At 53.0% G+C, this 21,373-nt stretch overlaps 1 protein-coding gene across 2 annotated transcripts in view; it reads left to right on the forward strand.

Annotated features, from left to right (window-relative positions):
* Positions 1-21,373, forward strand: part of OPCML (opioid binding protein/cell adhesion molecule like) — a 345,511-nt gene that overhangs the window by 42,098 nt on the left and 282,040 nt on the right. The window contains exons 1-2 of one of the 2 annotated variants that reach the window (XM_049801179.1): positions 11,218-11,330; positions 11,485-11,675. In XM_049801179.1, the coding sequence (XP_049657136.1) occupies positions 11,615-11,675 (61 nt within the window). In that variant the 5' untranslated portion in view covers positions 11,218-11,330; positions 11,485-11,614. Of the gene's footprint in view, positions 1-11,217; positions 11,331-11,484; positions 11,676-21,373 lie in introns of those variants that run through there. The other variant, XM_049801178.1, reaches the window with a different exon arrangement.

Genomic DNA, 21,373 nt, shown 5'->3' on the forward strand with positions numbered 1-21,373 from the left:
ACGGAATGATAATTTCCAGTTTAATTACAGTGCAGGGGTGGTGGTGATGCACCAGTGCATACCTTTTGGGGAGGGGGGGTTAGAAATTGAGACCCAAGGCTTTGCATCCAAATAACGCATCTCCGGCATCTGCGTGTGATTTTGTCTTGAAACCGGATGAAGCGTGGTTCCCTCAAATTAAGTTTTGTTTTCTTTCAAGATCCTTAATGAGACTCCGGGGATTGTGAGCCCCCCAAAGAAAACATTTGTGGGAGCTGCTGCAAAAGGAGTCCTCTGGGACTCTGGGAGTTGAAGGCAGCGCGCTCCTGGGGGAGAGCTTTTCTTTGATCCCCAGAAGGAGCTCTCTAATCCCATCCATTAACACACTTGGGCAGCTCGAGGGTAATTCGGCAGCCTTCCTTCTGTGATTGATTGTCCCCAGAGGAATACATTGCCTTTCCGCTCCTCCCTTGCCCCAGTTCTCCATGCACACTATTGAATTTTCAAGTTACTTGACCAGAAGGGAACAGAACCAGAAAAACAAATGTCTTGTCAAGGCATCGTTCCCATGCAAGGATTTTGCCTCCTTGTCTCTCCAGGGCTTTCCTTTCCTTCCTCATCTCCCAGCTGGTGTCCAGGACACGAGCAAAGGGCCGTATTCAGCGCATCGGTTGCATCTGTGCTTACCCAGTTTGGGACTGGATGAAACCCCGTGTTGTTTTGCCTTCTCAAAGCGGTCAATATTGAATGCTTGAGCGGAACTATTTATTTAATAACATACCCTGTCAATATTTATGTAGCTCGTAGCTGGCTGGGTATTCCAGATCAGCGTGCGTCATGACTGACGTGCAGAAGTAACTCTCCAGGTGTAAAGTGCTGTGTGCCTGGGGAAGGAGGGAGCAGCACTTGAGGGGGTCTAGTGATTTTGCAGCGCCTTGGAGCGGCAGCTTCCCTCCCCGTGCCGGTCACACGTTCCCTCCTCTTGCTTTGAACTTCTTTCTTTTCCCTGTCCACCCCCACTCTGGAGGGCTGGCTCGCATTTTCCTCTGGGGAAGGGAGGGGACCGTGGCCAGAAGATAACGTGCTTGCTAAGAGACCCACCCCCAATTCCTTCGGGGGCCAGGGCTTGCTTCTGTTGTTGGTACGGGATCTGCTTAGATTAGGTGCCCCATAGAGAGCCCTCAAGTAGGTTATTTGCGTGCAGCGTGCTGCATCCTCATGCAAGGGGGATGCGTCTTCTTCAACTAAGCTCGTGCTTTAATAAAGAACCTGTTTTTACATGGGTGCCCCAACCGCAGCTCAAATTTGCCAGCCCTCTTTGGCAAAGCATGGATCTTTCCCCTGGCATTGCATGGAAATGCATGGAAATTGGGTCCCTCCCAGTCCTGCCAGCTGGTGCTGGTTGACCTGAGCAGCTTTTTCTGGTGTAAGCAGGAAAGGCTGGGGTGAGGCGAGCCGGGTCCCAGGTCTTTTGGCTTCTCTGACTGCAGAGAGAACTGGCAGGCTCGACAGCACGGTGTTGTGAGGCTGGCTGGCTCTTTTTGCATGCTTGAGTTGGGCGGTGGCGTCAAGAGTCCTTGAAACTTTAGAGGAAAGATGGAGGAGCGAGCATTACTATTTATTATTTTTGAACACCTACCACCCTGAGCTCCCGGAGTTAACAGGCTCCCTGTAGCTCTCTGCTTGCTAGTATTTGGTGGATGGGTAAACATACTTTGTTTCTTTATAAGGGGGAAAGGTTGTTTACAAGTTTTAAAACAGAATGGAAATGCTGTTTTCCATCAGAAGTGTTTTGTGAGCAATAACGAAATAATGTTTAAAAAGCCCTTGAAATATCCCTTTCAAAGGAAAAAGTGAAGTGCTGGGAAGAATATTAGATGCACACAAACCTGAGGTATTAATGCTTAGTAATGAACTAAGAAAAAAATAAAATGCAACTGAAAGCAGGGATCTATGCCTGGCACCAAAACCGGTGTGAAGGCGGTGCCAGACCTCCGTAGGAGATGGTCATATCTTTATTTAAAACCAAAAAAAGTCACAAAATCTAACCCCACTGCAAACTCCTCTGTTTGCTGCATGGCCACGGGCTGCGCAGGAGGGATGGGAAGCGGCACCGCAGCCTCTTGTGCTTGCCATGGCCCTGCGGGGGTGCCTCTGCCTTCGGGGAAAAATAAGCCCCGGGGCTTCCAGACCTCAGGTGATGTCTTATTAATGGTGGTCAGGGAGCAACTCTTTCTGGGTAGGAAACACCCAAGGAATTAGCTGTGAGGTTCTTGCATCTTCTTCTCCGGTCATTGTAAGCAATGTGCTGTGGATGTGCTCAGGTGCTGCTAACTCTGCTTGGCATTGCTTTTCTTAAAGTGTATTTAACTACTTTTTTAGTATTAGGCAGTAGCGAGGGTAATATTTTTGGTGAATTCTCCTTTTCCTTTTAATTACTGTAGCAAGAATGTTAAAAAAAAAAAAAAAAAAAGAGCTTTTAAAAGCAGATTCTCTGACAGCGCATGAGTCAGAGCAAGGCTTGCTTGTCTTGAAGAGCAGGTCCAAGGAGAATGCCGGACGTATTTCCGTTTACTTCATGGCCAAACCCATTACAAAATAAAAATATTTCCGAGTGCCAGAGGAGGGAGCCAGCAAAACACAGGAAATCTGAAGGTTTCTGCTCTTTAAATGTCTCTTTTCCTAATGAAATTGAGCGGAGTGCCACCAAACTTTGCTGGTGCTTGTGACAGAGTTGATAAAAGTGGAGACGGTGTCGGGCTGATGAGTTGGGAGCACTCACTTTAGTAATCAAAAGTTTGCAACTTTTTATCTTAGGGGACAGGCCTTCCCCCTCTCTGTCCTGCACACCTGCTCAGTTAATTTTTTGCAATAACTTCAGGGGGTTTTTTTTGGCCTCCAGCCTTTCCCCTGCTCTTACAGCATGGAGTTACCCATGCAGATAACTTGGGTGGAGGGTTTCACCTTAATGATGCTTGTCAGGGCCTGTCGCTGCTCACCCTGCAAGGCAGAGACGGTTTTTTTGCTGATGGGCTCTCGAATGGGGCCGAGATGCAGAATAATTGGCTCCGCCGGCAGCTCCTCTTGCTGCCGCTGCTCCCTGGAAAAAGCTAATAACGGAGGGGATAACCCTGGCGTGGAGCTGTCCTCCTGCAGCATCCCTTGCCGAGTGGATGTTGGGATTTGCGCGGCGTGATGTGCTGCGGCGGGACTCGTCGGTGCAAGAGGGAACGGGGGGGGGACGGGGGACGGTGGTGCTGCCTGGAAGAGCTGGGGGAAGCAGGGAAAAGGACATCTGTGAGATGCCGGAGGCGTCTCTCCACCCCGCGGCGTTGCTGTCGGAGGCAGCGATGCAGCGGGAGAGATGGAGAGGGGCACGCGCTGCCCTGGGCGATGTGGGCGTTGCTGCGAGGTGGTTGACCGAAAATGTCCGGGTGCAGCCCCAAAACTCCCCTCCGGTGTCTGGGATGGGCGGGAGCTGCCATTGCCGCTCGTTTTTGGGCCTTGCCTTTTGGTTTACCTGCGCCCCATCCCTCTGCAAATTCCCGTTCCCCATCAACTCGCCTTGCAAAATGCCTGTGCCGCATATGAAATGGAGGAGATAAAATTACAGTATCTCAAAATTGGCCGGGCTCGGTGCAATATATAACATAACAGATGGTACTACATGATGCCTCTGAAATATCTGTGCAATAGCATTTTAAGAAACGTATAACTGATCAGGCAGCATATGGAAAATCCTTTCTGTGCTGTGTGAGGATGCGGTGCCCCCTCTCACGGCACCTGCTCTCCCTCCCCGAGTTAGGGGTGCGACGCGGCAATGAGCATCTCCCGTCTTTAATGGAGATGTCTTCATTGTGCTCCTGGGGCAGGACTGCCCCTGCAGCTGGGCGATCACCATTTCAACGTGATTTAAAAAAAAAATAAAAAAAGGGAACAAAGTGGTTTTCATCCAGGAGCAGAGTGAGAACGCGGTGGTTTGGCAGCTTCTTCGCAACCTCCAGGAGGTCCCTTGCCCTGGGAGCATCCCAAGGACGGGGCTATTTGCACAGAGTAAGGGATCGCCCAGCCTCCCCTCTGCGGCTCCTGGTTGAAAACGGGGTCTCGATCACATATATCCCACCTGCCTGTGCCTTAAGCAGAAGGCAGTGGGTTCATGGGTGCTACCTGGAGCAGACAGACCGCTAGAATGCTCCCGGAGGAGGTTCCTCGTTGAGGGGAAGGACCACCTCTCTCAAACCCTGGGCTGCAGCACAAGTGGTGGGTCTCCAGCCGGACTTTGAGCCGCTGCCCTCGGCCCTTTGAGCCCCCCGGTTCATCCAATTTCTGATGCACCTCGTGCATTCATCTTGCCCATGCTGTCTATGGGCTGCCTTTCACCTTGTGCACAGCTAAAGCCACTCCTCCGTATTTGCTGTTCCTTGCTCTGCTTGCCTGCCTGCTGCCTGCCTTCCTGGCCTCATACGTTGGTCGACCCCTCTGTCTAACAGAGAGGACAATATTTCCTCTCCGCGAGGCTCAGCTCATATTCTTTAAGGTGCTTCGGGGTCACAGGATGAAAGGCTCCTTGCTGTTTCTGCAACGAGTCAAAGTTGAGCTAAGAATAGATCTATAAACAAGACAGCAGGGAAGGTTTCCTAGCAGAGCCTGACGGGACCCTGGGCGTATGTCATTGCCGGAGTCGTTTGGAAAGGAGATGTGGACCCTGCCAAGCCCTCGGTCTGCGGGATGCCTGGCTTTGCAATGGCGGGGGATGGCTCTGGGCAAATCCCCTCCCAACTTGCAGGTTGGTTTTGGTCCCAAGGAGAAGCGTTGGGCTTGGACACCTGGCAGCCTAGCAAGGAGAGGCAGCTCTGCGGCTCGTGAGGGCTGCAGGAGCCTTGCCACGGTGGGTGATGCCGCAGGGAGCGGCTGGTGGGCTCTCGTTGGGATTGGGAGTGATGAAACCAAGCCCTCTTCCCAAAACCATGTCTCGCTTGGGTGCCTTGGTAGAGGAGCGAGGGCTGGGGTGAGCTGCACGGCTGGGTTTTTCGCCGGCACGTGTGATGCTCTGGCAGGAGGCACTACGCTTGGTTACTACCCACGCTCGTGCAGAGAGGTATTTAGAGCTGTCAGTCTAGCGTGCTGTCTGTCTGTCCACCCACCTAGAGATCTATAAAAATCCAGGGTATATTAAATGTCTGTGAGAGCCCTGGACACGCTGAGCCCTGCTGCTGGGACGAGGGCTCCTGATGCAGTTCGTTGCCCTGTATCCCCATGTCCAAGCCGAGAGAGTTGGGATCAGAGTCTGAAATGTGCAGCTTGGTCCCCATTTCTGGAGTAAGCTACATAAAAGCCAAAAGTGGGAATCTTGCAGAAAGCAGACTTCCCTTCTTTGTCTTTCCTGACTTTGTCCTCTCTGTTATCTTGATGGCTTTCTGCTTGTTGCTGTGTTTCTCTTTAATCTGGAGCCCTCTGTTCTTACCTGAGCTACAGAGGCTTGACGAGGAAAGCCATTGAACTCGGAGAAAAATGAAAGGGAGCAAAGCTTAGAAAAAATGTTTTCTTTCTCTCTCATTCTTTTTTTAAAAAAAAGGAAAGAAAGAGAAAACAAGAAAACCCAGCCCCCTGAAGCACACACAGCCAGTGAGCGATGCCTGAATTATCCTTGAACCGTCTCTTGCTTATGGATCAGGATGCATCGTTGCTGCCCTGTTTTCTTTTCTCCTGTTCTTTCCCTGACAATCAGTCATTTTGATCAAAGCTAGGCAAACAAAAGTCTACTTTCTTGACCCGTCAATGGGAGAAGAGAATCCTGCCCTGGTGCTGGTGAGTGTGTGTTCAGAGCTGATCGGACGAGGGAGCCCGGAGCGATAGGGTGTGTGGAGATGGTGGGTGGTACAGAAGGAGCTTGATGTCTGCATGGAGATAATGTTTTGTACACGAAAACAATGGATAATTACTATGATCAAAGATTTGCATGAGGGTATCTTGCGTTTCACCGCTCTCTGGAGCGGGCCCAACCTCCTGACGGCTGAGGAGGGGAGCAAACTCCCTTGCTGGCTTTTCCCACCATCCTCCTTCCACAAGGATTTCCCTCAGGAGCTGGGATGCTCTGGCGGCTGGGTTTTTGGGGAGATGGACGGGAGCACGCATGCACGGGGGCCAGGCTCTTCTCAGGGGTGCCCAGAGAGGGCAAGAGGCAACGGGCACAAATTCAAGTACAAGAAATTCTCTTTAAACAGAGGAAAAAGCTTTTTTTACGGTGAGAGTGGTCAAGCATTGGAAAAGGTTGCCCAGGGACGTTGTGGGGTTCCCGGCCTCGCGGTGCTGCCGTGTTCACCGCTGCTCGTAGCACATCTTTGGAGGTACCTCATCCAGCACGCGGCTGGTAATGATTCTTGACGGGAATTAGTACCCTGTCCATCTGGCCCCGTTCTGCCATATAACAAGAGGAGATAAGTGCACTTAGCAACACACCAGCTCTTGTTCAGGCCCCTTCTTCCCAAGCCAGAATCAATAGCAGGTCTCTCCAGCTTTTAGAGACTTAGATCCCATCTTTTCATCTCTCTCTCGCTCATTTTTCCCAAGCAGCACGTGTTTGTTTCTTCTTCTTTTTTTTTTTTTTTTTTTTTTTTTTCCACGCTGCGGAGATTTTCCCATTCTACCTTTCATCTGAACCTGCTTGGCGTTCGCCCAGCCAGGGCTGCAGCTTGCACACCAGATAAGAAACCCCGCCGTAACTGGGTTCCCCAATCCCCTCTCCATCTCGCTCCCGGTTATGAGCACTCCTGCGGCCGCCTTTATCTTCAAAAAGTGCTTTACAAACACTAATTAATCCACCCAGCACCCCGTTGCGGTAGTTGAGGGAGAGCCGTTTGCCTTCACCCGCTCGTGCCGGTACCTCTCTCCTGGCGCTGTGGCGTGGGGTTTCTCTCCCCGGAGCATCCCTGCTTGCTGGGTTTGCTCGCTCTGGTTTTGAGGAGCGGGATGCTCTCCCCCGGGCAGGGCTAGCAGGACACGGTTGGTGTCCATGTCACCGTGGCTGGGACCTGCGTGGAAGGAGCGTGATGGCTGGGGACCTGCGTGGAAGGAGCATGCCTGCAGGTTAATGCAAACCTCAGGAGCGTCAAAAGATGAGCAGCGCTGCTCGCTGCGTCTCCTCCCGAGCACCAGCCTGCTTCTCCCTTTGCTTTTGCTGCTAATTTAGTCGCCTTGCCCAGCTTAATTGTTCTCCTTTGCCTTCACCACGGAGCTGGGCGCGAGGTGCTCGCCCAGCCGCGGGTAACTCGCCGTTTTTGCCCTTGGCAAGGGCTGTAGGGATGAAGAAGTATTTGCGGAGGGCCATAGATCTGCCTGATGATGTCCAGGTACCTGGGGATGATTGCTGAAGTTCCTATGGTCTGCAAGATGGCCAGGCAGGTCCTCGTGCTGTCCGTGGCCTGCGCAGGAGTCGGGAGTGAACGATGCTTCAGTAGCAGGTCTGAGCTGAACGGGCAGAGCCGGGGGTGCAGAGCCCTGCCGGGGTGCTGGGGGCAGGCAGCTCAGGCTGCTTTTGCCTGCATCTTCTGTTTATTCCTGTAGTAGCTCAGAGTTCAGAGAGGCTTTTCTTTTTTCCTTTTTTTTTTTTTTTTTTTAAGGGGAAAAAAAAAAAAGCTGCTTTTTTTTTTTTTTTATTCCCCCTCTTTCCTTGCATGAAATGCAAATCAATAGATGTTGTATTCACATTCTAACAAGATGTCAAGGAGAAAAGGGTAGCCTTTCATTCAGGCAGAGACACAAACACACACAGGGAGAGGAGGGGGGGCCGGAGGGGACAGGAAGGAGGGAGGGGGGAGCTGTGCCGGGCATTGCTGGCAGGGGAGGTGAAGCCCACAGGCATGCTGGTTTTTTGGATGCTTTCTATTTCCCCTGAGCCTTCTGCATCCCTTCCTCACAGCGCACCCCCAGCAGCTCGCATCCCCGAGGGCAGCAGAAACCCAGTAAGGGAGCTGGGAAGGGGGGATCCGCGGAGACTGGTGCAAAGGCTGTGGGTAACTGGGGCGGTGAGGCTGGGGTTGGGATGGAGAGCGGGCAGATGGCGGCGGACTCGTGCCATCCTCCGCTCGTGCAGGACTCGGCTTTGGCTCGCTCTGACGAGCGGCCCGGGTCACGTTCTGTGGCAGGGATCAACCTGGTGGAAGCTGCTTTGGTGCCTGGGTCCTGGGGCTGCGTGGCTGGACGTGGTGGTGGTGGTGGTGGTGGTGGAGCATCTTTGGATGGAGGCAGGGCACCCTGCGCTCCCGCTTTTGGGATGCTCCGCACCCCTCCTGTCCCTGACCGTGTAAGGAGAGGGTGAGGCAATCTGCTTTATTGAAAACTCAAGTGTTATTTACCACAGAGACGAGACTGGTCCCAGATGTGAATATGCATTGAGGCAGCTTGGGGGAAAAAAACCCTCTGAAAATACACGCTAAAATAATGTTTAAATGTGCCCAGCAGACCATAATGTCTCCTCACAGATCGGGTGCTGCCTGTCAAATTTAAATATGCATTTTAGATTCTCTGCTTGATATCAAAAAACAAACAACCCCAAATATCCCAGAAAAGCTCCACCAGCTAAATACATATTTATACATCTCTTTTTTTTTTTTTTTTTTGTGTGTCTTGGAAATCAAACAAATGAAACAGGCCTGTGCCCTGTTCAGTCCAGGAGAGCTAGTGAGCAGCGATAGATTTGTTTGCCTGACCAAGCACATTTGTTCCCATTTTGCAGGTGGGACAGCAAAGGCGTCGATGCACTAAAGGTCTGGTCCAAGGTCACTCTTAGAACGGCGCTCGGCAATTCGGGTGCCAGCCTAATTGGCCAAAATAGATGCAAGGAAAGCGGCTAAGCGTGTGCTGGATTTGGTTCATAGTTGTTGCCAGGTGGGGGGAAAAAAAAAAAGCATACAGGAGAAGTGTGGTGGGAGGAAAAAAAGTAAGAATGTGTTGTTTTGAAATTTGCCCAAATATAGCTTTTCAACTCAGATTTTGAAAGCAGAGCAACATGTTTGTTCTGAGCCCATCAAACATTTCTGTTAATTAGAAATGATTTCTTTGTTCATTTCCTTTAGTTCCTTGAGGATAACAATTTTTCTTTTTGCCTTGGGTGGATTCAGAGCTCACCGTGTGGGTTTTGGAGAGCGAACTGCAGCCAGAGGGTTCAGCTCGCTGGCTGGGAGCTGCATCCCGAAGCAGCACGGTCCCCTCCGGGGACAGATGTCCCTGTCCTGGGCTGTCCACGTAGGACGCGGGCACGTGCCTTGCAGCCCTGGGAAATCCCAAATGCCTCCTTGCAGCTTGTTTCCCAAAACGCTCGTGAAGCAAAGGATAAATTTGAGTGAAGTCGGCTGTTTGGGTGTCAGGTAAAGGGAAGTTCAGGACAGAAATATCGCCATCCTCATTTTAAGCTGAGTGAGACACTAGGCTTGTTGTTTTTTACTCAGTGCGATGATTTAGCTCTTTCAGAGGTCAAGGTTATTGCGAACAACGTAACTTTACTCCTATTAAAAGAAAAAAGTCCCTGGGCACGTTTTCTTCAGCGTGTTCTTAAGGATGCGGGAGATGGGATGCCATCAGCAGATAATGTGGGAATATGGCTGAGTTAAAAGCTTTAAAAAACTTGTGATTTATTCATGCAGAATAGAAAATGAATAGAGATTAGCGGCTAAAAGCCAGAGAAAGTCTGTCCCGGTGGTGCATGCTCAGCTCCCATCCCTCGCTGGGTGAGGGTACCCCCTCGAGAGAACGAAGGATACAGCTTTGTGCACCGAAAGCACCGTTTTTGCTCCTCCCGGTGCCGCTTTGTATGAAAATAATGTGAGATAAGAGGTTTCTGCATGGAGGAGGATGCGTTTGCCGTCTCTGCGATGAGTCTGTGTCGAGCTGCAACAAGTCAGTGGGAGAAACCTGGGGAAGAAAGACAGCAGGGGAGGAAATTATTGGGGTTCTGTGTCTGGACGCAAGGTGTTTGGTGGCAGAGAGGAGCTGGAGGGCTCCAGCTCTGGCTCTGAGGCAACCTGGGCGAATGAATGTTTGCAGCCGGGTGTTCGTGGATGCATCATCCTTCCAGGAATCGTGCATGCCCGATGTGGAGAGTTTCTCTTCCAGAAACTCCCTGAGGTGATGAGTTTAATGCAAAAAGGGGTCTTGAGGGAGAATAGTCCAGGGAACTGGTGTGTCTTGGGGAACCAGGGTGGGTGAGAGGATGCCCAGGCGGATGAGCGCGGAGACTTAAAGCGAGGAGCAGGGTAAAACCCTGGGACGGGGGGTGGAGGAGTTTATGACCACTGGTGCCAAAAAGCTGTGGTGGGTTGATAGCTGGAAGTTGAAAGTATTGGCCTAAAAGTACACTTGGGCTGGCCTGGAACACAAAAAGAGACCTTTAGCCCTGAGTTAGTGGGGAAAGAGATCGTTTTGAGCAAAACTAAGCATTTGAGTTTGTCTTTAAGCATTAAAAAATGCTTACAATTTCTTCTTAACAAAGCTGCAATGAAGGTGAAATAAGAAACATTTTGTTTGGAAAATGTCAAAAATAAGTGCTTATTTCTTTTTGAAACTTATTTTTGCAACCTTTTTTTTTTTTTTTTTTTTTTTTTTTGGGCAATGCAGCAAACTCAAGCCCTAGCTGGCAAATGCTTTGATCTAGGGGTGGCTTTGGGAGGGGGGACGTGGCAGGGGCAGCCGGCAGAGAGGCGGAAAGCCGGTTCCGATGCCCTGCGCTGGGGATGCTCGGGGCTTGGCAAGGGTGTGGGAACGGGCCAAGGGGGATATAGGGGAAAGCAGGGATCAGGGGGAAACCGTGGCAGCCTGGAAGGAGAGGATTGCATTGGAGAGCCTGAGGAAACACTCCTTGGCCTCAGTGGGAACAGGATGGTATTGGGTCTGCAGGAGCAGGTACTCTGGGCTTGGCGTCCTTTTTGGGGCTCTGTGAGCCCGCTGAAGGGAAAAAATAAGGCCCTGGTTGGGATGCACAGAGAAGATGCTTCTCGGTTTCAGAGATTTTGTGCGAAAAACACCCACTCATGCTAAAAAGCTTGGATCGCTCGCTGCTTCGCCTCTCTTGGCAGTAGGCAGAGCTGCCACCGGCTTCCCGGGGAGGGGAGGAGAGCCCGCAGAGGGGCAGGGGTGAGCCAAGGGGCTGAAGCCCAGGGTGGTGCGCGAGGAGTCGGTGGGACGGTGTCCGTCCCTGTGCCGGGCTGCTCCCTCCATCCCGGGTACCGCTGCCAGCCGGTGCTCGGAGGGATGCTCGGGAGGTCGATGCCTGCATTTAACTCCCTGGTTGCAGCGTGAGACCCGCGGAAGAGCAAGTGTGCGTGTGTCAGTCAGCATCTCGAACCAATGGGTGCCTGGTAGGAGGTCTTGCTTTCCCCGGTGCACGCACTGAGCCTGGTGCTCCTTCTGCTAGTTGTGTGCGTGTGTGTGTGCGTGCGTGTGCAAGGAAAAAAATCAGAGACACTGACTGCCTGCTCCTGTCTCTCTCTCTCTCTCTCTCTCTCTCTCTAGCTCACTAACTCAGTCTCCCTCCCTCTGCAAACATTGGATTTAAACCTGCTCAGAATTCAACGCAGACGAAAGCAGCGGCGGCAGCAGCAAGCAGCAAGCAAATCAGCCGCTAGTCTACCGCAGCTCCAAGATGTACCATCCTGCCTGCTGGATCGTCTTCACGGCCACAACTGCCCTGCTCTTCATCCCAGGTAGCGCAAAAAGCTTTTTCTCCAGGTGATGGGAGGGTATCGGCTCGCAGGGTGGGAAAGCCGAGCGGTGTGTGCGTGCGGGGGACCCGGACTTCATGCACATTGCGCACGAACGCACACATGCAGGCAGGCAGGGAGTTGCTCTGCAGCAGGGAATTGCCAAGCGCTCCCGGCGAGTGGGGTTCAAACAGCCGTGCCCGTCCCCCGCGGCAGGGCTGGACCCCCCCGGGCGCCCACCCGAGCGGCGCTGGCGCCTGCGGTGAGGGCTGGCTGGGATTGATGGCAGCCCCTCGGGGTTGGTCAGAGTCCGTCCCCTCGGGCAGCCTCTGGCTGTAAATGATGGGGTCACGGAGCTTTTTCCCCTTCAAAGTTGGGCATCTCCTGTGCCTTTTCTCTCTCCTGAGCTGCCACGCTATTCCCCACGCTCCCTCTCATCCCTGTTTCCCTGATTCCTGCCGGGCAAACTCGGGTGCCTGCCCCTCGCTCCCTTTTGCAAAGTGAAAACGAACCCCCTGATCCGGGCACTTGGTGCGGCGGGGGGGGGGGGACGACCGCGTCGGGCTGTGGCGAAGGTGCTGCAACCTCCACGAGCCGAGCAGGTGGCTCCCAAAATGTGGGTTGGCCTCGTCCCCTATGGCTTGCCGGGGGAGGATGAGGGGGGAGATGCCAGGTTTGGATCCAGCGCTGGCTCCGTGCGGATGCTCGGAGGGTGGGTCGTGGCGGGGCAGCGAGCGCAGCCCTGCGCTGCATCCGTGGGGAGGGAGCGATGGGGGCGGACAGCAGAGCTGCACCCCGGGGGGGGCAAAGTCGCCGGCGTTTTTTTTGACGACGATGCGCGCACTTTGAGCAGCTGAAAAGATTACGGTCCCTGTGCAAGCAGATGGGGACTGGGTGTCGAGGCTGAGATCCCATCTTAACCCAACATGTGTTTTTCATGACCGTCAGCGAGAATTATGTTGGACTCGGGAGGGCAGGGAAGAGGCACGGCTATAATTTCAGCAGCTTTTCCATGGTTTAGTTACAGCGCTTTGCTGTGCAGGGCTGGCATGTGTGGGAAGAGGATGAGGCTGGCAGGGGAGAGGTTAGTTGTGTCACAGCTGGAAACTAGCTCTTTCCACAGCTGTGATGAACGCGAGGGGACTCGGGCTAAAACTTGCTCGGGGAGGCTCGTGCCGTGGGACCGTCCACGTCCCGGGATCCCGTGGCGGAGCGGTGCCGCGCTGCAGCCCGAGCAGTCAGCAGATAGGAGAGCCCCTGGACCGGGGCCGGGTACCACTGATGCTCCGTGGGATTGCAGGGGGACGTGATGTGCGTTAGCCCCGGGGGGGCCAGCGCCGTCCCCTGGGGCGCGCGTTGGCTGGTTGAGGAGCGCTGGTGGAGGACCTCTGACAGCGATGCCTCCAGCTCTTCAGCGATGCCTTAAACCAAAATGGTGCGCCTCTAGTTTAGAACGTGAGCACGAGAAGGGTGACGCGGTCGCGTGAGCTGCCCGACTTTGCCAAATCAAGGGGGGTTTTATTGAAAATATTATCTTGAGCAAGATAAGGCAGGCGTGCCTGGCGTGGGGGCAGCTTGCCTCGCCAACGCTGTGCCAAGTAGAGCGTTGGCTCTTTCACCCTCTCGCTAGATGAGGTTCCTCTGGGTCAAAATTGCAAAGAAATGGATGCAAGGCAGCCGCGCAGGTCGAACGGGAGGACGTGTGACACTTGATGGGCTGCCACCAAGGCGTCCTTAAGCTGCAGGAGCTGGCAGAGACCTGGCGCGAAGCATCTGTGGTTTGCTGGTGCCCTGCTGCAGCTTCCTCGGGACGTGGCCGTTTGGTCCAAGGCCTGGGCTAGCTCTGACATCTCTGCGTGCCGGGAGAGGAAAAGGCCTGTGCATTTAAGCCCCCAGTAACTTGGGAGAGGTTTCTTGATCCGCGCTTACGCGGTTGTAGCTTTCCCTTCTTATTCTATTAAGCAGTAATATCTGCTTTGGCTTCGAATGTCCCCTGAGCCAAACCAGCCCAGGACTTTGCCCAGCTGGGCTCAGCCGTTAATCCATGGAGCCAAAACCTGCTGCCTGCATTAGAGGAAGGGAAATATTCCAGTGCACTGGCCTGGCTGCTTGGTACTGTGCCCTCCTGCCCCCGTACCAACCGCTTTCTGCCTTGGAGCACGGGATTGGAACGTTTCCTCGCCTTCTTATTTTTGCATGGCTTGCAGAGGTTGGGTGTTTTCCCTCCCTGCTCAACCTGGCTGCGGCACTGATTTCAGTTGTGGTTTTGCTGCCGTGGGCTGTAATGCAAGTCATGTTGGCCAAGTCTCCCTGGATGGCAGCTGGTGCAGAGGGAAGTCGAGCGGTCCTTGCCGACCCTTGGAGCCTGCACCTTTCCCAGAGTGGTTTTTTGGGGGCTGTTTATTATTTGCAAGAGTAATCCCATGTGTTTCATGCAGGTGACGCTCCCCTGGGATATGCAGAGGCTGTTTGTGAAGTGTGAACTCTTTCCCTCTCCGTTTTTATCCAAATCCTGCGGGAGTTTCGCACGGGGTGGTTAAAGTGAGAAGGGAACCTGCTTTTAGAAGGTGTAATTAGAGTGAAGGGAAACATCACAACTTGAAGGCTCCTGCAGAAAATAGCATTGCAAAGTTATTATTAGCTGTAATAGCTTATTTGTCAGTTTTTTCCTCTTTCTCCTGCTCCCACCTCTGTTCTTCCCCCTCCCCCTGACTTTTGTTAGGAAAGATGCGTTTTTACCCATTGGGGCTCATGTCGTCTTGTTACCAATTTACTCTTGTGGAATCTAAAGACATGAAAGGTTAATGCAATAATGAAACCCTGACCCCTCTGGTCATAGATAGCGTCTTACTCTGCAGCTTTTTATTTCTCTGTAAGACAAGTTTCCATCCAAAATAATTTCGAAGGCTTAATGCCGTTGTCATCTGGTGCCTTGAGGGAGGCGGGTTCCTGGACATCAGTTGCTCTCTGAGGTGGGCTCTTTCTGATGGGAAGGATGCTGCGAATTTTTAATGAGCCCAACGCTGCAGGATGGGGAGGTGGTGTGGGTAATTTAATTGTCAAGCCATTGGCAAATGCTTTGAACTGCTGGGCATTTTGGGTGCTGTTGTTTTGAGATGTACCGAGGTGGGCTGTGATAGACTGGAGAATGAATCTGGGGCAGGGGGGAGTATGTTTGGCTAATCTGCAGTTACGGTATGACATCGTGGCTCTACAGGTGGCAAAAATCAATGCACATCGGCTTCTTCAGACATTTATATTGCTGCCTTTGCTGGCTTGGCGAAATGACTTGTCATTCCTTTCAGAGGTCAGAAATCTGGCAGCGCGGGGTGAGACAGACGATCCTGTTTTTCACTGGTCCTGGGCATCGCGGTCAAGATAAAGCTTGCAGAGCCTGGAGAGTCCCCCAGTGCTCTGCCATCACCCCTTGCACCGGGGACCTGCTTTCTATGTCCCCTCGGAGATTCCGGCTGTTCAATCCCTTGCCTCTCCTGCCTCATCCTCGCTTGGGCAGCATGGCTTTGGTGCTGGTTTTAAATGCAGTCTGAAGTTCAGAAACAGACATTGCAGGAGATAAAAGCACCTTCCCATCCCTTCCTAGCATGGAGCCCCTGCTACGGGAGCATGCTTTTCCCGCTGCCATCACCTCTTTCCAGTGGGGGATGCCAGACTGGCGGAGGGCTGCTGATTCCTGCGACTAAGCCCAAGAATAAGTACCTGGAGCACATTAGTTCCGCTTTAGTGTCATTTCAATATGAGCGAGAGGGACTTAAAGGGATTTTCTGTGCTCTCTTAAAGGCTGGGGGTAGTAGTGGATAAGGCACTGCAGCCATCAATCCTCCCATCAGTCAGAGACGCTGGGGAAGAGGTCCCAGCAGGATGGGGAGCCTGCACCGGTGGGTGTCCGCCCCAAAACACTGCCTGGTCTTCCTCTGCCTGAGGCTTGGGCTGTAGTTTCCCTGCCAGAGGTCGATTCCCCCATGCCCTGGCTGCTGGGAGAGGGAGAAGGCTGGCATTGGCCTCTTAGAGGACGTTTTTGTTTCTGCTGGGGAGGAGCAGCACTTGCTCTCATTTCCAAATGACGTGGGGAGGGAGCGTGATGGGAGAACGGGCACACGCAGCTTTTGCTCCGTGCAAAGCCCCGCGGCGCAAGTTTTCAGAACAATTTTCTCTGGGGGCTGCAGGTTTCTGGACCGGTGGCTCCAGCAGCTGCCTTCCAGGATGCCCCAAAGTGGTGAACCTTGCTTTGCGTTTCCAGCAGCTTCTCTTTGACAGCGTCTCCTTTGTGCATTCACTAGTTGCAGATGGCTGGGTGGAGGAGCTTTTGCTGGTGCGAATCCCTGTGAAAAACTGAAAAAGGAGAAACGTTTCAAAGGAACCGATGGGAGCTGGGTGCCTTAACCCGGTGCCTTTGAAAAATCTTCCCCAAAGGCTTGAATATTTGGTTATGGTGAATTTTGAGCTGCATAAACAGCTGTGTTCATATTTTATACTTGAATATGGAATTCGAAGTTTGTGCTCTGCTCGGTTAGAAACCGGAGCTGCTGGGCGAGGAGTGTAGAAGGAGGCTGCCGGGGTGCTGCAAAGAACCCCGGCACATTTGTGGAGGGAGCAGGGTACCCAGGAGGATCCTTTTGCTGCGGTCAGGCAGAGACAGAGGAAAACTTGTGGGTTTTTTTTTTCTGTAACACCCTTCGTGACCCTGTGGTCAGCCTGGGCTTTGCAGCCCTATCCTTTTCCCCTCCCCAGTTAGACAAAGTCAGACACTGGTCCCTGTCCCTTCTTACCTTCTGGCCCGAGCATCCCCCGAAATGCTCTCGGCTGCTGGCATGTGCAGGATGGGGAATGATCTCAGCTGTCACGCTTCTCCTTTTTGTTTAAACTTAAAAATAATAACAGCTCTGCTGCAAATCTCCTTGCCTCCTAGTCATCTCTCCCTTTCCTTAATGAAGGCATGGTACTTATAATTACCAATGCGGCAACAGCACATACAGAGGTGGCTTTGACACTTGCTGCTCAGTGGGTGGGTTTTTCCAGGGAACTCCTCTTCGTTTCGTGCTTAGAGGAAAGAAACGCTTTCCTGCAAGCCCTGGGGACTGTATTGTCACCCTCTAAGGGTGACCAAGCAAGGTGGCTTGCGAGGTCTAGAGAGGTAGCAATGGCAGGGGATGCATTGCCCTGGTGAACTGATGGTAGCGCGAGCCCAGGTGTTGCCAGGGTCTGGCCAAGCGGGACCTTGGAGCTGGTGGGCTCTACCTCTAGTCCCGCTTGAGGGTCAGAGAGCGTGGGGTGGTGAAAGACGGTGGTTTGGGGCATTGGTTTGAGTTGCGTGGAGGTGGTGGGCTTCTCCTGGCAGGGCCAGGGGAGAGTGTTTTGCAGAGGAGGTGTCTCTTCAAGATCACCCGAAAGCAGGGAGCGGTTGGTTGCATGGTAGCAGCAAGCGGCGACTGGGGTTTCGGGGGATTTCTGGAAAGGGGACTTGGTGCCTCTCACGGATCTCGTGTCCTGGGTCCGTCTCCACGGGCTGATTTTCCCAGATAGACACGTCAGCCTTGGGCACCAAGGCTCAGGTAGCTGCAGGGACCCGTCGGTGCATCGGTGTTGAGACCAGCCTCCTTGGGAGGAGCTGTTTTGGAGAAGTTGGCCCTGTTGCCTGTGCGGCAGAGTCATGTGCACACAGAACACGTGTGAGATGAGGCAAGGAAGGGGGAAAAAGAAGAGTTATTTTTAGATTTACTTTTCTGTGAATTCAGCGCTAGTGAAAAGTGCTGGATTGACAGCTCTGGAGACTGAAGCGGGCTGCAAACCACGGGGAAGGGGTAGCGTGGCAAACCTCCCTGTGAGCTCCGTGCTTCACGATGAGGTGGACCTCATCGGCTCGGGCTGTCTGGACAGCAAAATCACACGGTGAGGGAGGGTCCGTTGTGTTGACCAGAGCTGGTGCACCGGTGGGCTTTTATGCAGAAGATACAAGTTTCCCAGGGGGGCAGCTAGGCTTACGGGTGCTTGATGTGGCTTTGTCCTTCGTGGCTCACCCTACAGCGAGCTTCTCGCGGCTCGTCAGCCGCATGAGGACCAGCTAAACCTGCAGCAGGAGGGCTTGGGTTTCCTTCTGGTACAGCAGGACCGTTGCCATTTCTGCTTAACCAAATCGCCCGGGGAACATTTCTTCCCATGCTCCTTGCAGAGCACGGAAGAAGAGGTCTTCACGTGGGGCTTTGGGCCCTCAGAGCCGCTCCGAACTGGTGAGACCGGGGGGGAGCCAGGCTGCCAGCACCCCACAACCTGCTCTCTGAGCAGCCTTCCTCTGCTGTCCACCTGCCAGCCCATCGCCTCCTCTCGCCCAACTGTTTACTTCTGGCTTTTGTTTCCTGGACTTGTTGCTATGCATGTGGCGTGTGGAAGGAGCTCCGGCGAATATAGGCCACACTTTGATTGTTCAGCAAGCTGGAAAATGATGATTATAATTTTTGACAGAAGGGAAGGAGGGGGGAAGGAGATCTCTGGGCTTTCAAATCTGCTCTGTCATAAGCAAGATCTTGCAAGGGCCTTCTGATGACTTCTCCCGCCCCAAAGGAAATGGCGTTTGCATAGCAAGAGGGGTTAGAGGAAAAATTCCTCTCTTTACAAGGACAAACCGGCACTTCTTTCACCAAGCCTTCCACCTTGTGCGGCAGTCCTGTCGCAGCACATAACAGAAATGCGGTTGGTGTCGTCCAGTAATCGAACGGGAAGCATCGGAGAGAAACCTGGATGCTGCTAAAAACCCACCTCTGTCCCTGTTAGAGCAGCGCAACACGGGGCGCATCCTTCACGGCGCGGCTGCTGGCAGAGGTGCTGGCAGAGTGCTGCCTGCAGCACCAGCCCCAGGGGACACGGGCATCGAAGTCCTTAAAGCCAGCCTGCGCGGAGCATCCCGAAACTGGCTGGAAACGAATCCCAAAGGACCCCACAGACTTATCCCAAACTGGCAGCTACGTTTGGGGCCGCATCGTGGCCGGACCTGTCTTGGCATGTTCCTGGGTGGCAGCAGAGCCCACGGAGACCCTGGCTGCTCCTGCCGTACCCCTTCCCGGCTCGGTGGTCCAGATGATGGCCGTTGGCATCGGCTGCATGGTCCCTGCCGGATCTGCCCGTTTATTTATTTTATTTAATGGCGTTGGCTAATTTCCACTTAATTTTTTTTTTTGTTTATTTTAATGTGATCACTTCTAATGAGGCTAATGACATTTAGTCTCTACGACGGTGCATTTTAATTTGGTCACCGAAATGTCAGCGCGAGGCAGCCGCCTCCTATCTACCCGTGACAAAAGGCATCGCAGACAAAGGGGCTCTGTCCCCGGCCGTCCCTCGCCCTCCTTATCTCCTGCCTCCCAGGGATGGGCCAGGACGTTTGGCAAAGCCACCCTCCCGCCGTCCCCTCCTCTGCTGGCACCAGGGGAGCAGGCTGGGCCGCCAAACGCCGCGAGGTTGAAAGGCGAGGGCTGCCGAAAACGCAACCTTTTGAGGCGAGCCAGCGCGACGTAATTAATCAGATGTCAAATCCTCTAAGTAAAGTTAGCTTTGATCGGCAGGGAAATCTGTCAAACAGGTTGTTCTGCTGCCCGTGGCGCTTTTCCGTCTCTCTCTGCCCATCCGTCTACCTTGCCACCTCTGCTTTCCATGGCTGAAGGTGGCAACCTCCTATAGCCAGGTGGGACCTTCCAGCTTGCAAAGCGTGGAGCAGCATCTCCTCGCCCTCGGCGGGGCTGGTGCCGTGGGACAAAGCGGCACGGGCACTCGTGAGCCCCTTTGCTGAAATGCCGTGGGCGTTGTGGGGTTGGAAGCGGGACGCCGGGCAGGGGGCCGGGGTAGGAGGTCCATAAGCTGAAAGAGGATGTAGGCGTTTGCAGAAGTCGAGGTGTTCAAATGCCACAGTGTGAAACTGGAGAAGGCTCTGGTGCAAAGTCCGGCTGGCAGGAGCAGGCTAAAACCCAAGGGAGAGGCGGCACTGGGATTGCAGGTGGCTGCACTGGAGAGATGGCAACTTCTCTGCATTGTGTCGTACTTGAGTCCTCTCAAGCTGCTGAACCTTAGAAGCCTGAGCCGTTTTGCTTAAGAATGAGTCCTTTTTTCTGCAATCTGAGTCCAAAGGCAGCTGAATTTGATCTGTTCTCCTTTGATCTGTTCCTCCCTCTCCATTCTGTGTACCAGGAATGGATAAAGATTAAAGTTTGCAGCTTCTGAGCAAACTAGGTTGCTCATCACTGCATGATACCCAATTACCTGCTGATACCTCAGGAGTGAGAAGGTATTGATCCTCCTTGGATTTGAACTTGTTGAACCAAAGAGTCTGGATATTTCAAATCTGTTGCTTAGGACATGCCATTTCCTTCAGGAATCAAAGCGTGGTGCAGGCCGTATTTCTGTGGCCCGTGGTCCTGGGGACTGATGGGCGGTGGGTCTGTTGTGTCTGCCACAAGGGAAATGACCAATAAGTGATAAATAATAGCATCTGTACTCTGCACAGTACAGGAGGGATGCAGATGTAATGACTTTTGTGATGTATATGAGGAATACCTCCGTTATACTGAAAATGAGTCACCAGAAGCTGATTTTTTTTTTTCCCCCCACAGGGGTAGTTTTCTGTGCCCTCCCCACACACCACCTCTTTGTGGGCACTTCTGCAGGCTGCAGAAGTGCCTTTGATGGCATCCCCCGTGTCTGCCTTCCTCCTCTTTTCTGCTGCCTGTCGTGTTCCCAACCAGAAATAGCCTATCAATTCAAAATAAAAACAAAAATTATCCCCAAATTACCTGGTGAGACGGGGCCTGAGGCTTGACTGGATCAAAACATTTATTACTGAAACTCGGTGGTGTCAGGTCTCGCTCTTGTGTAGTGGTTGTTTCCAGTAGATCTTAAAACACTTCACGGTGAAGAGAAATTTCGTTGTCCCTGTTATTGCAGACAGGGAAGCCAAGGAATAAAGAGGGAGAATGACTTGCCCGAGGCATGTGCAGAGACACGTGTTAAAAGACATGTCCTCGCTGTAGCTCCAAATCTGAAGTGGAGGTTTCTGCACATTGTTCCTTGTGAAACAGTGGGTTTCAGTCTCTTCCTTTGAGAAACACAGGAGAAGGACTGTGAGATCAATACATCGGGTCCTAAAATCCCTGTGCGGGGCTGACAGGGAGCTGGAGCGTTATGAGGCTCTTGGGCTTGCACTTATGTCGGAGCAACTGATGCCCTGGTTAGTGTCACCGGCAGGAGAGGCAGCGATGTCTGGAGGCGGGCAAATGCGAATTCACGATTAACAAGAGACTTAGTCTGGCTTTGTGAGCCAAGGGGCAGCCTCTGCTCCTCTCGAAGTTGGTGGGACGGCAGTGCGTGCTTCATCCCCCCACCCTTTCGCGTCTCATCTCTGCCTGGCTTCCCCCAAGGTCTGAGTGATGAACTCCCCGTTGAAACCAGGAGGTGAACGGAGAAGAAATTCTCAAGCATGCTCTTCACTCAACCCTTGGGCTCCAAATGGAAATGCTCTTTTCAAGTGAACGGAGAGCGCGCATTTGTCCCGGCGATGCCTGCCCTGTGTCTGCTTTGTGCGCTGCAGCATCTGCCGGCCGCTCTGAGGCTGGGAGTCGATGCCTTTGCCAGCCTTTCTGTATCCTCGGGATACTTTATCTTTATAAAGTAGCAATAAGTGGACAGTATAATATATTTCA

The sequence above is a fragment of the Accipiter gentilis genome, chromosome 5 (assembly GCF_929443795.1).
Source record: "Accipiter gentilis chromosome 5, bAccGen1.1, whole genome shotgun sequence".
Classification (NCBI taxonomy): domain Eukaryota; kingdom Metazoa; phylum Chordata; class Aves; order Accipitriformes; family Accipitridae; genus Astur; species Astur gentilis.